At 40.0% G+C, this 22,475-nt stretch overlaps 1 protein-coding gene across 1 annotated transcript; it reads right to left on the bottom strand.

Annotated features, from left to right (window-relative positions):
* Window positions 1-6,987: 6,987 nt before the first annotated feature.
* LOC124142501 (cholecystokinin receptor type A-like) lies at window positions 6,988-8,127 on the bottom strand. Its single transcript, XM_046511015.2, has one exon. The coding sequence runs from the start codon at window positions 8,125-8,127 to the stop codon at window positions 6,988-6,990; it is 1,140 nt and encodes a 379-aa protein (XP_046366971.2).
* Window positions 8,128-22,475: the final 14,348 nt, after the last annotated feature.

Raw genomic sequence — 22,475 nt, 5'->3', positions numbered from 1 at the left:
TGGCTAAACATGAAACAAAAAAGGCATGGTTATTCGATGGTGATGTATTTGATACTTATATCTATTTTCAAGTACGTATATACTAACTTTTGCCCGGCTGTTTACATGTCTGAGTATGACAGTATCAGTATCTACGGTAGCAATGCACAAGCTATGGAAGCTGTGAGTGAGTCGATACCTGGATATCACTGATGCAATGGGAGGTCACAGTGAGTCTGATGTCAGAAATTATGACGATAATGCCACTACCTCATGTGCCTGGAATACTTTGATTTTACTAAATTGTGCAATCGGTTTGATATATTCTGTTCGATAGAAACAACGTCTGTTGGTGCTTTAAGTATTTTGCAAAATATTTTCGCTAGTTATACCATTTGTTACTGTAAAGGTAAACTCTCTGTAACCTGTGGTCGGTTTTTATACGATGTCTCAGTTTGCATTAAACACATTTAATTCCATGTGTGGAAAGCCTTTACTGCCAGGGATAATGCTCATTCGTGACCAACTCATGTTATTCCGGGACAAGCCGAATAGCGACTCGTGCCCTTCTCGTGGCCATTTTTGCGACCGGCATCCGTCTTAGCGCAAAGGGCATACCTAAAACAATTGTCAACTCGTTGCGTAATGGTTCACATATATTTCCACATATATTATATATATTTCAGATGCCATTATTAAGCACATCGGGACGTGCGGAATTATACAGTATGATTGAACACATCTAAATGTGTCTTGGGTATAATTTTAGATGCAAGACGTATGTAAAATTAAGATTATTTCTGAGGGATTATTTGACAAAGAACTTAAAATCATACGCGCATTCTGATTGGTTTGTCGTATTTTCGCACATAACATTCTTCGATAGGGGGACGAGTCTTCTTGCAGGTCACGGAAAGGGGCGAGTGGTGACCAATGGGATAATGCTAATTTACAGAATCAAATCCCTTCCAGTTGATTGCGTTGTTTGGTTTTACATCCTGCATGAAAGTGCTCCAGTTTATGAACATGTGGTGGACAACGGAATTTACAAGTTGGAAAGAAGGAATTAGCTCATATTGCCCATAATTATGGTGATCATGCGTCATATTGTGCGGAACCTATAATCCAAGGACTTGAAAGGAATAAGATTTTATCTTTGACGACGGGTCTGTCTACCTTTTGACAGAGATAATAAATCAGATAATTGTTCATGTCCTCAGATTACATCTGACGTGTGTGTGTAAATAATTATGGAATAAGTTTGCTCGATATGTGTAAGTGTTTGGGCGTCCATATGCACTGCAGTAAATGGAAGAACACATTCTGATAGTCAAAGTGATTGTTTACCTTTGTTTCATACACTGGAAGTCGTACAGTAGACGAATATATAATTTAAACAGATATATTCCTAATATTGTTGATATGTCAATTCATACAAGGACCGACACAGAGCACATGCCGTTTACATGTTGTATGAGGAACATAAAATGAAGTTAAAATCTCAGTCCCAGACGATTTCTGCCGTAATATTATCAAACTTCTGCTCTAAAATTCTCCAAATTCTGCGGTGAAAAAACACCATTTCCCCCTAAAAATTAATACAATTTTTTTTTTCTATACACATTTTAATCTCTTGCATTTAGGTTTAGTTAACTTTGTGTAGTGATAATACAACAAGGTAGTTTAAAAGTGGGAATGATTCATCGGAAATTTCGTTTTATTGTAGGATTCATATTTTGTATGTTTGAATCGCATGTTACTGTTTTGGCATTATTCGAGAGCCAAATTCGATAGAAAAGCGTAAACATAAATATAAATAGTGTATTTATTGATATAAAAAAAGCCAAATTCCGCGATTTGTATGTAATTCTGCGGTAAATCGAGTTTTTGTGGAAATCTTTCCGAATCGCCGAATATGTCTTGGACGAAAACTTAACAATTCACCACAAAATACCATAGCACCCGAGGTGTGGTTTTCATATGTTAAAAGCTTATTGAATACATTAGTTAACAATCCTGAAAAAGAATTTGTGCGATTTCTTGACTCCCAGTTGACGATTGTAATGATAATTAATTTACCAATTATGTTTTTGCATGAGTAATATCACAAAAAAGACATTTCAGACGCAAGGGTTGACCATAAAGTGGCAAAGGCTGTTGGAGAAGATGGATTGACGCCTGGATTTATTAAGTCAAATTGTGAATTCAATATACCACGTTTAAAGTTATATTTAATGAGATTCTTGACACGGACGTTTTTCCAGATTCGTGGTATATTATGGTATATATGTTTATGGGATGATAATCTCTTTATTTACATCTGGTAAAATCTTCTAAGCCAAATAATACAGTGGTATTTCTCTTGAATATTACAGGAGATCATTTTCTCATTGAAAGACGCAACACAACTTGGATAGAATAAATGTGTTGATATCGGAAGCTCAGGCTTCCATTACAGATAACTATTTCTTTTACAAGCTTTTGGTCTCCCAATATCTATGCAAATAGATTGATTTTGAAAGAAAGCCTTTGACTATGCGGGCAGAATTCTTTTTTATCAGATTTAAAGAACATATATTTGAATCAGACAACGCCTGTATCAAAACACATCTGGGAATGAGTGTGTGTTTTAATACTTTCCGTGGAGTCCGCCAAGGATATGTTTTAAGTCCCATACTTTTATTTTTTTCATAAATTAATTTGTAACTGAAGTATATTAGGATGAAGTATGTGAGCACGGAGCGTTTTGTTTCTCAAGAAATCATAGTTATCATGTTGCTATGTTCCCTCACTCTGTCATTGACATGCAGACAAAACTACATGTTTCACAATCGTTTTGTACCAAATGGATCTGGTAAATCTGGATAAAACTGTTGCTGTAGTATTTAGAAATGGGGGCATTATTACAAGACATGAAAAATATTTATATACGGCCTTTAAGGTACATTCATATGGATATAATATTCATATATTGATTATTTAGGACGATTTTATAGTGCTAGCTCACTGAGATACCATGTCGCAGTTTAAAATGGATATCCCACTCAGACACAGTATACTGACTACGAGCCTACCAGCCCTTGTTTGAACCCCTTAATGTCAAGTGCCAGGCAAGGTAATAACAAGTACCATCTTTTAACGTATTTTTGTATGACGCGGTCTGGGATCGAACCCCCGACCTTCCACTCTTCGGGCGGACACTCTACCACTAGAACACGGATGCTATCTTCCCGAGACAAGGGAGTTAACTGAGTACGAAGGTCCAGTTTCCACCCTTGCCGAACTAGGCTGGTATCATGGAGTTACATTTTGGCTGGACTGACGAGTTTTTGCATAGTCCAATCAAAATCGCGCAACGGAATCGAAATCCGGTTCGTAAACTGTCATACAGATTTCGGTCGATTGCAGGATTTGTAAAGCATGTGCACCACCAACTTGTTGTCAACAGATATTTTCCCAATCTTTTCATGTTTTTAGTCAAGGTGCTCACGTGATTTGATGCACTTCGCGATGTACAACCCGTTTTATCACAATATAGATTTTGATTATCGATCAGATCGTCTTGACTTGGCTCCGCCATTTGGTTTGAAGCAAATGCAAGTGATATGGGGGGTGGCATCTAATTGGTCCATAGGAGAGGCTTAGAAGGGACAAAACTCGCAATAGCCTCTGGTGGCGCTACGATCGACCCCAGGGATTCCAGCCTAGTTTGGCAAGGGTGGAAACTGGACTTTTAAAGTAAGTTAACTCTCTTGCCTCGGGAAGATGGTGTGTCTGCATCTGCATGAGTGCCTGTCTTTGTGCCAGCGTCTATGGTGAGTGAGTATGGTTTTACTCCAGCAATATCACGACGGGGGACACTAGAAATGGGCTTCACGTATTGTACCCATGTGGGGAATCGAAACGGGGTATTCGGCGTGACGAGCGAACCCTTTAACCACGAGGCTACGTTTGTTTATGTGTACCAGTATTATTTAATCGTTCTAGTATGTTGTCTTATGTAAAACTACAATCTGTTGCTCTCTCCTACCATTCAAACAATTTTTGTGAAGAATTTATTTCCGACCGTGCAGTTTTGTGATTTATGTATTGTCAGTTGATGGATTATAAAGCTCTTGTGTGTGGCGTCAATCCCAACTTCTTGAACTTGCAACGTTCATTCATGAAAGAAAGGTTATCACATAAAGGAAAGAAAAGTGTCCTCGAACCAATCTATAAAACAGGTATCACCATTCGTGAATCACTTCTTTGCTCATGGACACAGATGCGATGCCTGCTTGCTCAGTAAAGTATTGACTAACTTTGCCAATGTTTAGACGGGGGTTCCAGATGTTTTGGAGATTCAACAAACATGGGAACAAGTTATAAATAGGGCGGTTCGCTTATATTTTGCATTCATAACAGGTTTCCAAAGCGACTTCACTGACTGCAATAACTCTTATACATCGAACTGTATAAGAATGGCATTGTATGAAAAAGAAATTATTACCTACCGCATGGTAAATATTATATATTTGGAATAACATTCTCTATGTAATGGTACAAATACCATTGTTATTCATCAAAAGTAAACTTCCGAGCAAAAGAAAGTATACTCTTGAAAATTGGATGTGAACAAAAATGACAAACTTTATCAAAACGTTTCAAGGCTAAAAACAGTCGCCGAAACACTGCAAACTTAAGATCCAAGACATAACCATGATGCCCCTATCAAATACATCACTATCCAATAACCATGTTGTGGTTTCATTACACCCAACATAAAACATGGGTGTATATACTTTCTTTTGTCCGGCAGTTTATTTCCGAATTCGATAATAAAATTACAAAAGACTTAAGTCGTATGACTTCAGTTTGTATTCCTCGTTTTGGTTGTATTTCTAAATTAAACACAATGGGTGTTTACACGATCAAAATGTGAACGAATGAATGTAACAAATGTAGTCCTGCAGTGGTCAGGTTTCACAGTCAACCAATCAAATGCATAGAATGTCTGAACGTGTTATATGCACATTGTGCAAATATCAGAGATATGCACACCGATGTTTTATAGCTGGGATTCTTACCCTGATATAAATGTTATATCGCGTTATCTTCGATCTTCGAAGGCAACAGTTGATGAAGAATGTGCGAAGAATGAGATGGCGGTATGACGCAGTCTGAACAAACAAGGACAAGAGTTACCTCTATGCCACCATGCCACGCTCGTGACGTCATTAACGCCCCCGCCGCCCCCGCCTCCAGTATGTCATTCCTTTAACGTCTTGCCAACTAATGGGAAAGGATTTGTTTGTTTGTTGTTTAACGTTGCACTCAGCAATATTCCATCTATATGACGGCGGTCTGGAAATAATTGAGTCTGGACCAGACAATCCAGTGATTGACATCATGAGCATCGATCCACGCAATTGGGATACGCTGACACGCATCAACCAAGTCAGGGAGCCTGACCACCCGATCCCGTTAGTCGCCTCTTACAACAAGCATAGTCGCCTTTTACGGCAAGCATGGGTTGCTGAAGACCTATTCTAATCCGGATCTTCCAGGGTCAAATTGGAAAGGAAAGCAAATAGAAAACAGATGTTTTGTTTGCACATATGCATTTCATTTGATACACTGAATGAATATCAAAGATAAGACAAATACAACCCTTCAACTCTTATTACAACTCTCAATGTCATATTCAACAACATACAAAACTTTACAAAAATAACTCTATCAATAGTTTTCAGTGCAAAGATAACTTCAACTATCGACACCAGGCATCCTTGTAGTCGTTGTTAGTTGTTAGTCATCGTATTGACTCCCCACAATCATAACCCGCAATGTGTTCATCATTACTAAGGCACAGCGGCATGCAGTTGTGCGTCTGTTGCGATGCTTTGCAGGGTACATGTCAAGAGCACAAAATACAAACACTATTTGTTTGGTCTTTGAGATCGAGTGCCAACATAGCAAGAGCCTGGTGAATGCACTGTGGCGATCGAGAGCAGAGTTGCAACATAGCAAGAGCATGATGTCTGGTGTGTGTCGATCGAGAGCAGAGTGCCAACATAGCAAGAACATGATGTCTGGTGTGTGGCGATCGAGAGCAGAGTGCCAACATAGCAAGAACATGATGTCTGGTATGTGGCGATCGAGAGCAGAGTGCCAACATAGCAAGAGCATGATGTCTGGTGTGTGGCGATCGAGAGCAGAGTGCCAACATAGCAAGAGCATGATGTCTGGTGTGTGGCGATCGAGAGCAGAGTGCCAACATAGCAAAAGCATGATGTCTGGTGTGTGGCGATCGAGAGCAGAGTGCCAACATAGCAAGAGCATGATGTCTGGTGTGTGGCGATCGAGAGCAGAGTGCCAACATAGCAAGAGCATGATGTCTGGTGTGTGGCGATCGAGAGCAGAGTGCCAACATAGCAAGAGCATGATGTCTGGTGTGTGGCGATCGAGAGCAGAGTGCCAACATAGCAAGAGCATGATGTCTGGTGTGTGGCGATCGAGAGCAGAGTGCCAACATAGCAAAGCCTGGTGTGTTGTTTGTGGCGATCGAGAGCAGAGTGCCAACGTAGCAAGAGCCTGGTGTATGGTGTGTGACGATCGAGAGCAGAGTGCCAACATAGCAAGAGCCTGGTGTATGGTATGTGTCGATCGAGAGCAGAGCGCCGACATAGCAAGAGCATGATGTCTGGTGTGTGGCGATCGAGAGCCGAGCGCCAAATAGCAGGAATATGATGTCTGGTGTGTGGTGATCGAGAGCAGAGCGCCGACATAGCAAGAGCCTGGTGTATTGTTTGTGGCGATCGAGAGCAGAGTGTCAACATAGCAAGAGCCTGGTGTATGGTATGTGTCGATCGAGAGCAGAGCGCCAATATAGCAAGAACATGATGTCTGGTGTGTGACTACCAAGAGCAGGGCGTCATGTCAAGCGATACGGCATTGCAGCAGTTTATTCCGTCCCGTGTGTTTCGACCTCGAATATCCTGCTGTACCGATGCCAGTGATATTGCAGTCTCATCGTTCAGGCGGGCGGCACGTAAACAGCGCCAATATCTCTTTCCGCACCTGTTTGCTCATAACTCCGTACACAATAGGGTTGGTCACGCTTCCGAGAAGGAAAATATATCTGAAGGTCAGGTTCTCAATCGATGCGAAGACATCAATCCAGAAAGGCACCCACACTAAGACGTAGATCAGGGTGCACACAAACAGCATGGTCCCTGTCTTGCTGTTTCTCGGTTGTGTTGTCTGGTGCTTATCGCTTCGTGGCGATAGTTTCCCCACTTGGACGGAATAAATAGGCAACACCTGTAGGTGTTTGGATTTTGGGGTGTCCACTTCTGGTTCCGCGTTGGTGCTGGTGCCTTTGTTGATTGCGTGCCTGGTGTTCAACGTCGTCTTGGACGTGGATGGCGCGTTGGACTGGTCACTCAAGTCGGTCATTCGGACGGGGCCCACGCGGTTCTGACGCCAGTGGGATCGTTTCAGCACAACCCGATACACAAGAGGATATATGACAGAAAAAATCAGCAACCCCACGACGAAACCCAACAGCAATATCCCCTGATACACCAAAGATCCAATATCCCCGAGGGTGTCTGTTGTGAAGTGACAGTATTCCATTCCTTTAACCGTGTCCATACATTCTGTCTCTTGCGTCGTAGTGACGTCACGTCCGGTCAGATTGTGTGTACTTCCGGTGTCAGGTACGCAGACGTCCTTATAGACCTTAAATACAGTTGCAGCAGGAAAGGCAAGTGCAATGCTGATAATAAATCCTACGATAACAATAATCCGAAGACGTCCATAGCGTAGACGCTTCAAAGGTTTACATACGGCGAAATACCTTTCTATGGCAATCGATACCAAAATCATGTTAGAATACACCACCAGAACATGCCTGACCACCTCCACCAAGCGGCAGACGAAGTCGACCCGGATCAGGTGCATCTCGAACACGATGGTGTAGGGTATGATGACCGCACACACAGTCAGGTCAACAACACTCAATATCTTAATGAATAACGTGTGAGTCAGCTTGACGCGCTCCCTGAAGTACACGATACTGATCAGTATGTTTCCAGCTGTACCAACCACTGCATAGAAGCTGAGCGTCACAATGAACGGCATAAAGCTTACAAGTTCCGTCGACATGGTCGAGCTATTGGTGCACTGGCTTCTTCAGACAGCGGTCTAGCTCATCATTTTCATCTACAATAAACCACGTTTATAACGAACACGCTTATAACGAACTGATCGATAAAACGAACTTATTTTTTAGTCCCGGACACTTGTTGTATATATGCTGTATGTATGCATATAACGAACTGCGGTTATTACGAACTAAAATTAGTGGGCTCTTTGAGTTCGTTATAACCGTAGTTTACTGTATTGGGACATGACTTAAACCAGACAGTTGTCGAACTCGTCTTACTTCGATTAGTGAGGACGGTCTACTGGGAATGTACGTCAAACTATGCGACTGTCTGATGAGACATTAACGCTCTTACAAGAAACGTTACTCGGTGTTAATCCTGTATTTACCACTGGCAGATTCCATACAATGTACCAAAACAGTGTTCAAGTTGTCCGATATCTTCTTACATACAAACTTCACAGCTGCTGGAATGGGAAGGATGGGTTCACTTTTGAAAATGGTCGACCCATTCACTGTTGCGGTGGCACTGTGGAGAAGTGTACACATGATTCCACACATTGGCGACTTGAAACACACACTTCATCAGTCAGCGTCCTCTTCAGAAGTGCATCCAGCTTTCAGAGTACCAGTTGACAAATGTTGATACGTGTCATCGCCCTGTAACCAAGATATACGTATAAGATTCACGATAGGTTGCAATTAGGTACAGCACGCATCGTCTCTTTTAAAAAACAAATAACAGATGCGTTATATTCAGATATTGATAGTATAAACAGAATTCAATCTTGACGTCAAAGACAGGTGTTGCTCTGTGCTAGTTTTTATTGAAGACGGACGTTAGGTATGTCAATGTTAATAACAATAGAGAAACCCGCAAACGGTTGAAAATCGTATCACAATTGCGTAGATTGGTGCTCATGATGTCAATCACTGGATTGTCGAGTTCAGACTTGATTATTTACAGACCGCTGTCATATAGCTTGAATATTGCCATGTGTGGCGTTCAAAAACAAACAACCAACCTGCACTCTGTCACTTATAATCCGGTATCTCCGCTGTGCAAGCAACATCATTCGGTCTGAGTTTAAATACAGTCCTTACTGTTTTAGGAAAGGGATAATCAGTGCCATCGCCAAAGCTGTTCACGTTAAAAGACAGTTAAAAGGAAAAAAAACGACTGCTATTTTTGCGAATATCAGTTTTTCTAAATACATTTCGTCAATTTTCGAGAAAATTCATATTATTGGTGGAAAGAATGTAAATGTCCAAGTAAATGAGTGGTAATAACACACTCCGTAAATGACGTCCTATTTGGGGGCGTGGCCTAAAGCTACCGGCGCAGCGGTGACGACTGTTTTCATTGGGTGATACTTTTGCTGCCTTCATCTATTATCTATCTTAGCCGTTATACATATACTATTTCTGCTATTTATATTAATTCTACAAAAAATATAACAAAATTGCATTTTTTGTTAAATGAAACGACATTTGATCCTGAAATTGTGAATAAATAAAATAACAATTAACAATCCGTAACCAGCGTATTATTACTTACATCCTGTTTGGTTACCAAACCACTGGCTGCCCTCGGCCCTATTCCACACAATAAGTGCCTGTCAGGGATTAATCCCCTGAGTAAACAACTGAAAACATCTTCCGTGTTGCTATTGAGGTGATATATGTTGTGGATACGGTATTAAAATAAACATTTAAAAGACAATGTATTACAAAAATTCCGAGGCAGAAGCAGGAAGACTGGGCTTCGGCTCAATCGTCATGATCGTTGAAATTGCTCTGCACCGCGAACCCATCTTAACCTCCACTGAGGCGAATCCCCATAATGGAGGAAGTTTTCGTTTGGGGGACGATTTCGCGTGTCGATTTTTTATCGTCTGTCTTACGCTATTCCCTTTTTCAAATTTCATTTTGGTCCAGCATTTGTGGGGGCACGGTGGCCTAGTCGTCTAAGGCGCCGCGATTCGCTGTGCAGAGTTGCGTCCCTTGGGCACGCCATAAACCTATGATTGTGGGTTCGAATCCCGGTTCGCCCCGATTATGCTTCTAGGTTCGTCAACACCATACCCGTCTGAGACCTGCATCACTTGGGGCTTGCCTCCGACATTAATCTGACAAGCCGTGATATGACTGGAATAATGTTAAAAGCGGCGTTAAACCCAACTCACTCACTCACTCACTCACTCATTCACTCACTCAAGCATTCCTGATTGAGTATGCCCTAAAGTATTAAAATATGCAAAGTTGCTGTAATGTTGCCACCCAACACTGAAGATGTCCAAGACAACATCTACTTGAATATTGTGTAAGTGATGGCTTCAAACCAAGGGCAAAGGTCACCTTTAGGATCTGAACTTTGATCTACACACAACGTTTTAGGCTAGATTGGTATACGGAATGTTGTTGTTGTTGTTGTCACTACGCCGGGGTCACCACGCCGTGATATAACCGGAATACTGTTAAAAGCGGCGTTATCCCAACTCACTCACGCACTCGTGGTCACACATGAAAGGTCATTTTGGAACTTTTTCTCATAATGAATCACGAGACTTTGTTGGAGTAAACAGGCACACAACATTCTTCCAATTCACTATGCATTTTAAGTATCACATTACAAGTATCATTGTATCATATTATTCAGTAACAAAGACCTAACTGCAGACATAGAATCGAGCTTTGTTTTTTCTTGGCAAGTATTAGTTCACTGATTGAGGTTCCCTGGAATAGGTCTATGAGCGTGATATCCACACAAACAAACATTCAGCGTGTCGAATGGTTCTAGGTTAGACGAGTTGGAAGGATATCTAGATTTACTTTTGATGTACACCTTCGAAACATGTGTTGTGTCACTGCATCCGAATGTGTTTGTTTTTTTTTATCACGATTACACGATGACCTCGAGCTGAACTGTCTCTATCAAACACAAAACCTATATCACACACAATCTTCAACATCATACACAACCTGCAATATCACACAATCTATATCACACCCATCTACAAAATAACACATAACCTACAATATCAGACACAACCTGCAATATCACACACAATCTATATCACACACAACCTACAACATCACACACAATCTACAATATCACACACAATCTATATCGAACACAATCTACAATATCACACACAAATACAATATCACACACGTAATCTATATCACACACACAATCTATATCACACACAACCTACAATATCACACACAACCTACAATATCACACACAATCTACACTATTACACACAGCCTACAATATCACACACCACCTACAATATCACACACAATCTACAACATAACACACAATCTACAATATCACACACGATCTACAACATAACACACAATCTATATCGAACACAATCTACAATATCACACACAACCTACAATATCACACACGCAATCTATATCACACACAACCTACAATATCACACACAACCTACAACATCACACACACAATCTATATCACACACAACCTACAATATCACACACAATCTACACTATTATACACAGCCTACAATATCACACACAATCCACAATATCACATACAACCTAAAAGATCACACACAATCTACACAGCCAATATCAGAGCCTCTGTCACACAACCTACACTTGAACCCTATAGCTGACAGACTGAATGCTTCTATCACACGCAATCTACAATATCACACACAATCTACAATAGCACACACTATTCTCATTGAACATCTCTGGGATCATCTTGATCGTCAGCTGAGACAACATGTACCGCCTCCAGCGAACCGACAGGAACTTGAACAGACTCTATTGAACTTATGGAACAGGATTCCTGTTGACGTTTTCCGCCGACTGACGACGTCAATGAGGAGGCGTGTGTTGGCGTGCATGGATGCCCAGGGCGGTCACACTCGCTATTGATGACGTGTTACCTGACTACCGTGTCATTAACGGACTCTTCATGCACTTTTTCAATGAGCTCTGATTTGTGTAATTTTTTTATTTTGACCCCTTGATTCTTTCTTTGTGTATTGCGGAGAATGCAATATCGGCATTACAAAGCATTTTCATTCTAATTCATGGAAAACGATTTCTGTTTGTAAATTAATCATCATAAATCTCACATTTGCCTTTGTTTTATGTGTTTGGTCAAGTGAAGTCGGTGAAAGCTTTCTTTTTCCCGGTAGTTTATTTAATGCACATAAAACGACAAGAAAGTTAAGAATAAAGCTAATAACATCAAACGAGATGCAAAATCATTATTATGGTTGCATTATCAAATCTAAAGTATTTATTTCCACAATCGAAACTTAAATATCGCTGTACATATAAACCATCAACACCTAGTTAATTGTATTCATTAAAATGCTTTTCATCGTGATTGAATCAATAAATAAACTAATTTCCTTTACAGATGACGTCACTTGGAGGCTCCTTGCCAGAGTACCGCATCCCAGAGTTCAGAAGGTTTAGGTCAACCGAAGTATGACGTAAATCAGTTAACATAAATTAACATTGGTCAACCAATGTTAACTTGGATGTCACATTGGTCAACACGGGTTCACCTCGGTTTTCAAACCGAACGCAAGCAGAACCAGACCAAATTCTGTTGCACAAAGTACCCATCAATACTTTATCTCACCTTCCGCTAAACTTGGTCAGCAGGCGCAACCTTTAAGCGAGACAAGCTCCCATTACGGAAAAGCTACATCATGGGACACTGATCAAAACAGAGTGTTTTGCTTGCGGCTCTTGACATGGGTGGATTCTTTTGAACTAACACCCGTCTTACCATGAAAGTTATTGTTACAAATATTCAATTAGACGTGGCTAGGAAAAAGTATTTGATTTACTCTACTGTAGTGTTTGATAAACGTATAAATAATAAAACGTATATTTCTTCCTTACGTTATGTTTGCATTGTTTTTTCATCGTGAATCGATCATTAATAGTTTACCGGTTATTGAAATTTGTCATAGCAATTTCTTGTGGTATCCGTGTTTAGTTATTGCCGATGGTTTAATGTGCTCCTGTCGGTTTCGTTCGACATGGAGGTTCGCACATTATTAAAATCACTAACCTACAGATTGTATTTGCGTCTGCTTTTGTCTTTGTGTACAGGTGAAAATTTATAAAGCGATGCACTTGTTACGAAATGCCGTGTGTAAGGGAAGCGTAAGCTGGGCTCCCTGTGCTAATATCACAATATCTGCGCAAATTGGTTTAGGGAGGGACTATCTTTAAGACATTGAAATGTGACGTCATGTTGTAGCGTTTCTGTGCTATGACGTCACATAGATGGAATAGTTTTTTTCTTTAACAAACACAGGTTGCCCCCTGACGTTTATTTAGTGATATTGTTTGAATAAACATAAGGGAAATATATTCGTAAGTAAAAGTGAATCTAAATAAATCTCGAGGGGTAGATATGAATATGTATATATGCGGTCGGGTGGCCTAGTGGTTAAAGCGTGCGCTCGTGACGCCAAAGACCCGGGTTCGATTCCCTACATGGGTACAATGTATTGTTTAAACGATATCTTAGGTAATCATGTCTGTGTTCTCTACAGCGTGTGGTGTGTGCTACCTTTTTTTGACTCCGTTTATTATTTCAAATATCTCTAGCACACTTGTCTGTGTCTATATCACACTTGTCTGTGTCTATATCACACCTGTCTGTGTCTATATCACACTTGTATGTGTCTATATCACACCTGTCTGTGTCTATATCACACTTGTCTGTGTCTATATCACACTTGTATGTGTCTATATCACACCTGTCTGTGTCTATATCACACTTGTCTGTGTCTATATCACACTTGTCTGTGTCTATATCACACTTGTCTGTGTCTATATCAAACTTGTCTGTGTCTATATCACACTTGCATGTGTCTATATCACACCTGTCTGTGTCTATATCACACTTGCATGTGTCTATATCACACCTGTCTGTGTCTATATCTCACTTGCCTGTGTCTATATCACACTTGTCTGTGTCTATATCACATCTGTCTGTGTCTATATCACACTTGTATGTGTCTATATCACATCTGTCTCTGTCTATATCACACCTGTCTGTGTCTATATCACACTTGTCTATGTCTATATCACACCTGTCTGTGTCTATATCACACCTGTCTGTGTCTATATCACACTTGTCTGTGTCTATATCACACTCGTCTGTGTCTATATCACACTTGTCTGTGTCTATATCACACTTGCATGTGTCTATATCACACCTGTCTGTGTCTATATCACACTTGCATGTGTCTATATCACACCTGTCTGTGTCTATATCTCACTTGCCTGTGTCTATATCACATCTGTCTCTGTCTATATCACACCTGTCTGTGTCTATATCACACTTGTCTGTGTCTATATCACACCTGTCTGTGTCTATATCACACCTGTCTGTGTCTATATCACACTTGTCTGTGTCTATATCACACTTGTCTGTGTCTATATCACACTTCCATGTGTCTATATCACACCTGTCTGTGTCTATATCTCACTTGCCTGTGTCTATATCACACTTGTCTGTGTCTCTATCACACCTGCCTGTGTCTATATCACACTTGTCTGTGTCTATATCACACCTGTCTGTGTCTATATCACACTTGTCTGTGTCTATATCACACTTGTATGTGTCTATATCACACGCATGTGTCTCTGTTAGCCTTTGGTTATGTCTTCAATGTATATTACTAAGTATGTGTCTCCATTATCCTTGCATGTCTCCATTATCATTGTAAGTGTCTCCATTATCCTTGCATGTCTCCATTATCTTTGCATGTCCCCATTATCCTTGTTAGTGTATCCATTATCCTTGTAAGTGTCTCCATTATCCTTGTAAGTGTCTCCATTATCCTTGTAAGTGTAAGTATCTCCATAATCCTTGCATGTTTTCAATTATCTTTGTAAGTGTCTCCATTATCCTTGCATGTCCCCATTATCCTTATTAGTGTATCCATTATCCTTGTAAGTGTCTCCATTATCCTTGTAAGTGTCTCCATTATCCTTGTAAGTGTCTCCATTATCCTTGCATGTCTCCATTATCATTGTAAGTGTCTCCATTATCCTTGCATGTCTCCATTATCTTTGCATGTCCCCATTATCCTTGTTAGTGTATCCATTATCCTTGTAAGTGTATCCATTATCCTTGTAAGTGTCTCCATTATCATTGTAAGTGTCTCCATTATCCTTGCATGTCTCCATTATCTTTGCATGTCCCCATTATCCTTGTTAGTGTATCCATTATCCTTGTAAGTGTCTCCATTATTCTTGTAAGTGTCTCCATTATCCTTGTAAGTGTAAGTATCTCCATAATCCTTGCATGTCTCCATTATCTTTGTAAGTGTCACCATTATCCTTGCATGTCTCCATTATCCTTGTAAGTGTTAGTGTCTCTATTGTCCTTGTAAGTGTCTCTATTATCCTTGTAAGTGTCTCTATTATCCTTGCATGTCTCCATTATCCTTGCATGTCTCCATTATCTTTGCATGTCCCCATTATCCTTGTAAGTGTATCCATTATCATTGCATGTCTCCATTATCCTTGTAAGTGTAAGTATCTCCATAATCCTTGCATGTCTCCATTATCTTTGTAAGTGTCTCCATAATCCTTGCATGTCTCCATTATCTTTGTAAGTGTCTCCATTATCCTTGCATGTCTCCATTATCCTTGCATGTCTCCATTATCTTTGTAAGTATCTCCATTATCCTTGCATGTCTCCATTATCTTTGTAAGTATCTCTATTATCCTTGCATGTCTCCATTATCTTTGCATGTCCCCATTATCCTTGTTAGTGGCTCCATTATCCTTGCATGTCTCCATTATCCTTGTAAGTGTCTCCATTATCCTTGCATGTCTCCATTATCCTTGTAAGTGTCTCCATTATCCTTGCATGTCTCCATTATCTTTGTAAGTATCTCTATTATCCTTGCATGTCTCCATTATCCTTGTAAGTGTCTCCATTATCCTTGCATGTCTCCATTATCTTTGTAAGTATCTCCATTATCCTTGCATGTCTCCATTATCTTTGCATGTCTCCATTATCATTGTAAGTATCTCCATTATCCTTGCATGTCTCCATTATCCTTGCATGTCTCCATTATCCTTGTAAGTGTCTCCATTATCCTTGCATGTCTCCATTATCTTTGTAAGTATCTCTATTATCCTTGCATGTCTCCATTATCTTTGCATGTCCCCATTATCCTTGTAAGTGTATCCATTATCCTTGCATGTCTCCATTTTCCTTACAAGTGTAAGTGTCTACATTATCCTTGCATGTCTCCATTATCTTTGTAAGAATCTCTATTATCCTTGCATGTCTCCATTATCTTTGCATGTCCCCATTATCCTTGTAAGTGTATCCATTATCCTTGCATGTCTCCATTATCCTTACAAGTGTAAGTGTCTCCATTATCCTTGCATGTCTCCATTATCTTTGTAAGTGTCTCCATTATCCTTGCATGTCTCCATTATCTTTGCATGTCCCCATTATCCTTGTAAGTGTATCCATTATCCTTGCATGTCTCCATTATCCTTATAAGTGTAAGTGTCTCCATTATCCTTGCATGTCTCCATTATCTTTGATGTCCCCATTATCCTTGTAAGTGTATCCATTATCCTTGTAAGTGTCTCTATTATCTTTGCATGTCTCCATTATCCTTGTAAGTGTCTTTATTATCCTTGCCTGTCATCATTATCCCTGTGTCTCCATTATCTTTACATATCCCCATTATCCTTGGAAGTGTATCCATTATCCTTTAAAGTATCTCCATTATCCTTGCATGTCCCCATTATCCTTGTAAGTGTATCCATTATCCTTTAAAGTATCTCCATTATCCTTGCATATGTATATATTACCGGTGTATGTCTTTATACCTTTATGAAAAAATATTCGTGGTGTCTCTTGCGAAAATGTCTTCTGAAAGAACCATATCCCTCCATCAAACGCCATGGGTGCCAGCCCATCATCCTTTGGCAATCAGTCTTGAGGAATGAGACATTAACAAGAAATAACTTTTCTTTCTATACCTCTGCCCAGGTGGATTATTAATGTCCTATCTCACGCTGCGTGGGCTAAAAGATTATATATACACGTATTTACTGTCGGGAAAATACCTCATTTTGAACATCCCAAATGACAATAGTCATGTGGCAGCGACAGGCAAGTACGTCACGGCACCATCACATACCCACGACTATTAATTGAAAATAACCGGAAGAATCATGAATAAATTAATTTAAAAAATGAATCGTAACCGACTGAATAATAATCAACTCCATAAAAAAAAAAACTTTTCAAGGAAGAACGATGCCGGTTATTTTCAAACATCAATTGAACGTATTATGGTAGTGAAAGTTTTCTCGAAGACATAATTTCATCACAGTGTAGCATCTCCAAAATGAAATCGATAAGTAGCTCTGATGTGACCTACTCTCATTTTACGATAATGAAAGTGAGAAGGTATTAGTTCCATGGCTCGATTATCCGGCTAACGTTACTTCGCATGGTGCCCTGTCATTTTAAATTATTATTCGAAGAATGAAAGCTTTCAGTGGTAGCTTAATACATCTCCAGATAATTTACAAAGGTACTTTGTAGGTCCATTGTCTGAGTGTCATTAGCGTATCTTCTTTGATAACTCAAGGTAGTTGAAGTCACAAGTGATTTACAGCCAGGTGGTTCGTGTTTGAATACCTGATTTGGAATACGTGTCGTTAAATAAACTTAAATAAAGCAGGAGAAATACCGTTCGACTCATCGGCAATAGCGATGTTATATCGGCTATGGGCCGGGAACTCTACATTTGAATCGCAGATAATCCCCGGGACGCCGATAACAAAATTCGATGGATTCTGATGTTGGTACTGTAATATCATAAAGCTACATTTACGTGTATATGTTTACAAAATGTGCATACAGATTTACATAAATTATAAACATAAGGAAATATAAAGTTTGGAGTTGAATAATTAAAGTAAAATCTTATCGCCTAGCAGAGTTGGCGCACTGACGTCACACACTCAAAGTACTGTATGACACGAGGGCCACATCAATGGATTAGCCGTGAATGCGGTTTATGATATTAACAAGGCATATACTGAAAGCCCTTAAGAAAATCAAAACTCGAGTTCTTGGCTGTGCTTATAGTAGCAGGGAGTTCCACGATACGGATGTGTTTACAGATAAAAGCGCTTTTTTGGAAGATAAAAAAAATACCGTAAATCTTTCATATGCTGAATTGTAATAACACCGTAGGCCATTGAGTAAGAACGCAATATGTAATAAATCATGACGGATTAACATTGGCGACTTTTATGAATATTTTAAAAGTATTAATAAAAATAATTAAACGAAAGACATTGGAGTCTTTTAGAATTGCATTTTGAAGTGATACACATTAGGAAGAGAATTTATGGATGGCAACTTCTTTGTAATGAGGAACACAACGTTTCGGACACAATGGAGTATATTAACCTAGCCTAGTTACTTAGTGCAAATTCACAAACAGTCAGCCAGAAACCTATGATTGTGGGTTCGAATCCCGGTTCGCCCCGATTATGTTTCTAGGTTTGTCAGCACCATACCCGTGCCCGTGGGTTTCACCGAAGAGGTAAACGTCTGAGACCTGCATCACTTCGGGCTTTCCTCCCACATTAAGCCGACACGCCGTGACATAACTGGAATACTGTTAAAAGCGGCGATAAGCCCAACTCACTCACTCACTCACTCACACAAACAGTCAAGGCATACACAGTATTAAGAAAAATATAGCTACTATAGTTGATGGCTTAGCAAGTGAATATTTTTAATTTGCTGAAGGAAATAAAATTCCCTGTTATAGAAAAGTTATTTGACGTTATTTTCAGCAGCGAAATAAAACCTGAAACTAAACGGTATTATCACCCCAAATGTGACCCCACGAATTACTAGTGCAAGCTGCTTACCTTGTCCGAACTATTGAAGCAAAGAAAACAGAAATTCTGTCTGACTAAGCCCACTGAACATTTGCATAAATACGTACATTTGACGTCAACATGCACGTACATTTCTATACATAACTACGGTAATGAAATTTGTTCTCGTTTTATTTGCCTGGTACCTGGAGCGCCACATCCCGTGTCAGTGAACTGTGGCAAACCCTTACCGAATGATGCATGTCTCAGACGTTTACCACTTTGGTGAAGCATGGGTATGGTGCTGACAAACTTGAGTGTAGAATTATAATGAGTGATTGAGTTTGGTTTAAGGCCGCTTCACCTTCGTCATTATCACAGCGTGTCAGTTTGACTTGGGAGGAAAACCTAAAGTGATGCCGATAACCTAAGAATCACAATCAAGGTGAATCTGGAATCTGGAATTGGAACCACGTTGACATGATGAAGACCTAAGTAGCGCAACCCTGCAGTTCTTTGGGGCTACGTAAGCGACTGGCTTCCCCGTTAACCTGTGTTGAATGCAAACTTGTCCTGCAGAAAAAAAACGTGTATGGTTGAACCATTTAGTGCATGTCTTGTCGCGTGTACCGTGTTCTTTTAGGTGAAACATTGATATTTGTTCACTATTTGATAGTGATATATAAATACATGCTCATGATATAGTCGGCATCGTAAATGAACTCTGCTTTTTTATAATAGTGCTACTACCTCCTATGAAGGCCCTGACCGCGTAATATTGTTTTGGGGGTGTTCTTTTGGTGGTTTGTTGTTCTTGTTGTTGTTCTTGTTCTTGTTGTTGTTGTTTTGGGGCTGGGCTGATGGGGTACTTGTTTTGTAGATGGAATATACATGTTTCTGCCATTGCATCAAGATTGTGTATGTACTGCTTAAAGTTTGCTGAGGATTAAGTTTCATCAAATTAACAAATTGGCACATTTTTGGGATATGATTCTACAGCATCCATAATCATTTCAAAGTTGTGATCCTAAATGGTACCTTGCTGCTCACGATTTGAATAATTGACGAAGGATGTTATTATCAACAATAGAGACGTCACCCGTGATTATATGATCAACAGGTTGGTAGCAGTCCGATGAGTATTAGCAGCCACAAGGAGTGGAAATTACATCATGAGCGGTCAAGTCCAGTTTCTGCAACCGATTCTATACTTGAACAACTTTGATGAAATGGTTCTCGTCAAGGACAAGGAAAGTTTGGTGGTTCCTGTAATTTGAAACATTGTGGGACATACGCCACAAGTCAGTTCCAAAATCTTAAGAAATCTCTGCTTACAGCGGAGTCCATTGTACGATTCCGACTATTCCGATTGAGAGTGATGATTCACGAAATTGTGAGCGTTTCAACTTTCCCTCCCTACCGTTGGCACTTCTCACAAATACATGCTAAGGCAATAAATACCAAGAAGTATACTCTCTAGTCTACAATGGGGGTAGGTTTGCAGACAGCTGCTAAAGTCGGAAATTTGTAGTTTGTATAAAAAATATCTGGTTTTGCAGATGTAGCTGAAGATATATGCTATTTCCATGTGTCACACTAAGCAACACGCCAACAACCATTCAGATGCTATTTCCATGTGTCACACTAAGCAACACACCAACAACCATTCAGATGCTATTTCCATGTGTCACACTAAGCAACACACCAACAACCATTCAGATGCTATTTCAATGTGTCACACTAAGCAACACGCCAACAACCATTCAGATGCTATTTCCATGTGTCACACTAAGCAACCACACCAACAACCATTCAGATGCTATTTCCATGTGTCACACTAAGCAACACACCAACAACCATTCAGATGCTATTTCCATGTGTCACACTAAGCAACACACCAACAACCATTCAGATGCTATTTCCATGTGTCACACTAAGCAACACACCAACAACCATTCAGATGCTATTTCCATGTGTCACACTAAGCAACACACCAACAACCATTCAGATGCTATTTCCATGTGTCACACTAAGCAACACACCAACAACCATTCAGATGCTATTTCCATGTGTCACACTAAGCAACACGCCAACAACCATTCAGATGCTATTTCCATGTGTCACACTAAGCAACCACACCAACAACCATTCAGATGCTATTTCCATGTGTCACACTAAGCAACACACCAACAACCATTCAGATGCTATTTCCATGTGTCACACTAAGCAACACACCAACAACCATTCAGATGCTATTTCCATGTGTCACACTAAGCAACACACCAACAACCATTCAGATGCTATTTCCATGTGTCACACTAAGCAACACACCAACAACCATTCAGATGCTATTTCCATGTGTCACACTAAGCAACACACCAACAACCATTCAGATGCTATTTCCATGTGTCACACTAAGCAACACACCAACAACCATTCAGATGCTATTTCCATGTGTCACACTAAGCAACACGCCAACAACCATTCAGATGCTATTTCCATGTGTCACACTAAGCAACACACCATCAACCATTCAGATGCTATTTCCATATTTCCATGTGTCACACTAAGCAACACGCCAACAACCATTCAGATGCTGTTTCCATGTGTCACACTAAGCAACACACCAACAACCATTCAGATGCTGTTTCCATGTGTCACACTAAGCAACACACCAACAACCATTCAGATGCTATTTCAATGTGTCACACTAAGCAACACACCATCAACCATTCAGATGCTATTTCCATGTGTCACACTAAGCAACACACCATCAACCATTCAGATGCTATTTCCATGTGTCACACTAAGCAACACACCAACAACCATTCAGATGCTATTTCTATGTGTCACACTAAGCAACACGCCAACAACCATTCAGATGCTATTTCCATGTGTCACACTAAGCAACACACCAACAACCATTCAGATGCTATTTCCATGTGTCACACTAAGCAACACACCAACAACCATTCAGATGCTATTTCCATGTGTCACACTAAGCAACACACCAACAACCATTCAGAAAATGGATAGTTTCTTTGCAGTGGAAACTAAATGTGTCATCTTCCTGGACAAAATCCATTATCGCTACACGACAAAATGAGATATTGTGTCCCAGTCTGGATCAACTGTTGGGGCTATAACAGAAATCTGCTTTGGGATTGTCATAACTCAGTTTAGAAATGTATATATGGCTCCCTCTTGACATTGTAATTACTCTGCTTCTCCACTTCCACATTGGTCTAGGACGACAGAGCAAGAAGCGACGAAATGAAGAGAAATTTTATATAGTGGAGGTTTAATGTATTAACTAATGCTCCTACAGGAGATATCGCCTGTGTGAGATTACGATTGAGACAAGCGTTTGTGTAAGTCTTAAACAAACACTGACTGATTTTTTTAAATGAAATTTGTGAGTGGCGGTGTTACCGGTAGAGAAGACATG

The sequence above is a fragment of the Haliotis rufescens genome, unplaced genomic scaffold (assembly GCF_023055435.1).
Source record: "Haliotis rufescens isolate VD_foot unplaced genomic scaffold, xgHalRufe1.0.p SCAF_8, whole genome shotgun sequence".
Lineage (NCBI taxonomy): Eukaryota > Metazoa > Mollusca > Gastropoda > Lepetellida > Haliotidae > Haliotis > Haliotis rufescens.
Note: the sequence above shows the minus strand (reverse complement) of the source record. Positions and strands in the feature narration are given on the sequence as shown.

Excerpts from the sequence above, each read along its gene's own strand:
- LOC124142501 (XM_046511015.2), bottom strand. The coding sequence starts at position 8,127 with ATGTCGACGGAACTTGTAAGCTTTATGCCGTTCATTGTGACGCTCAGC.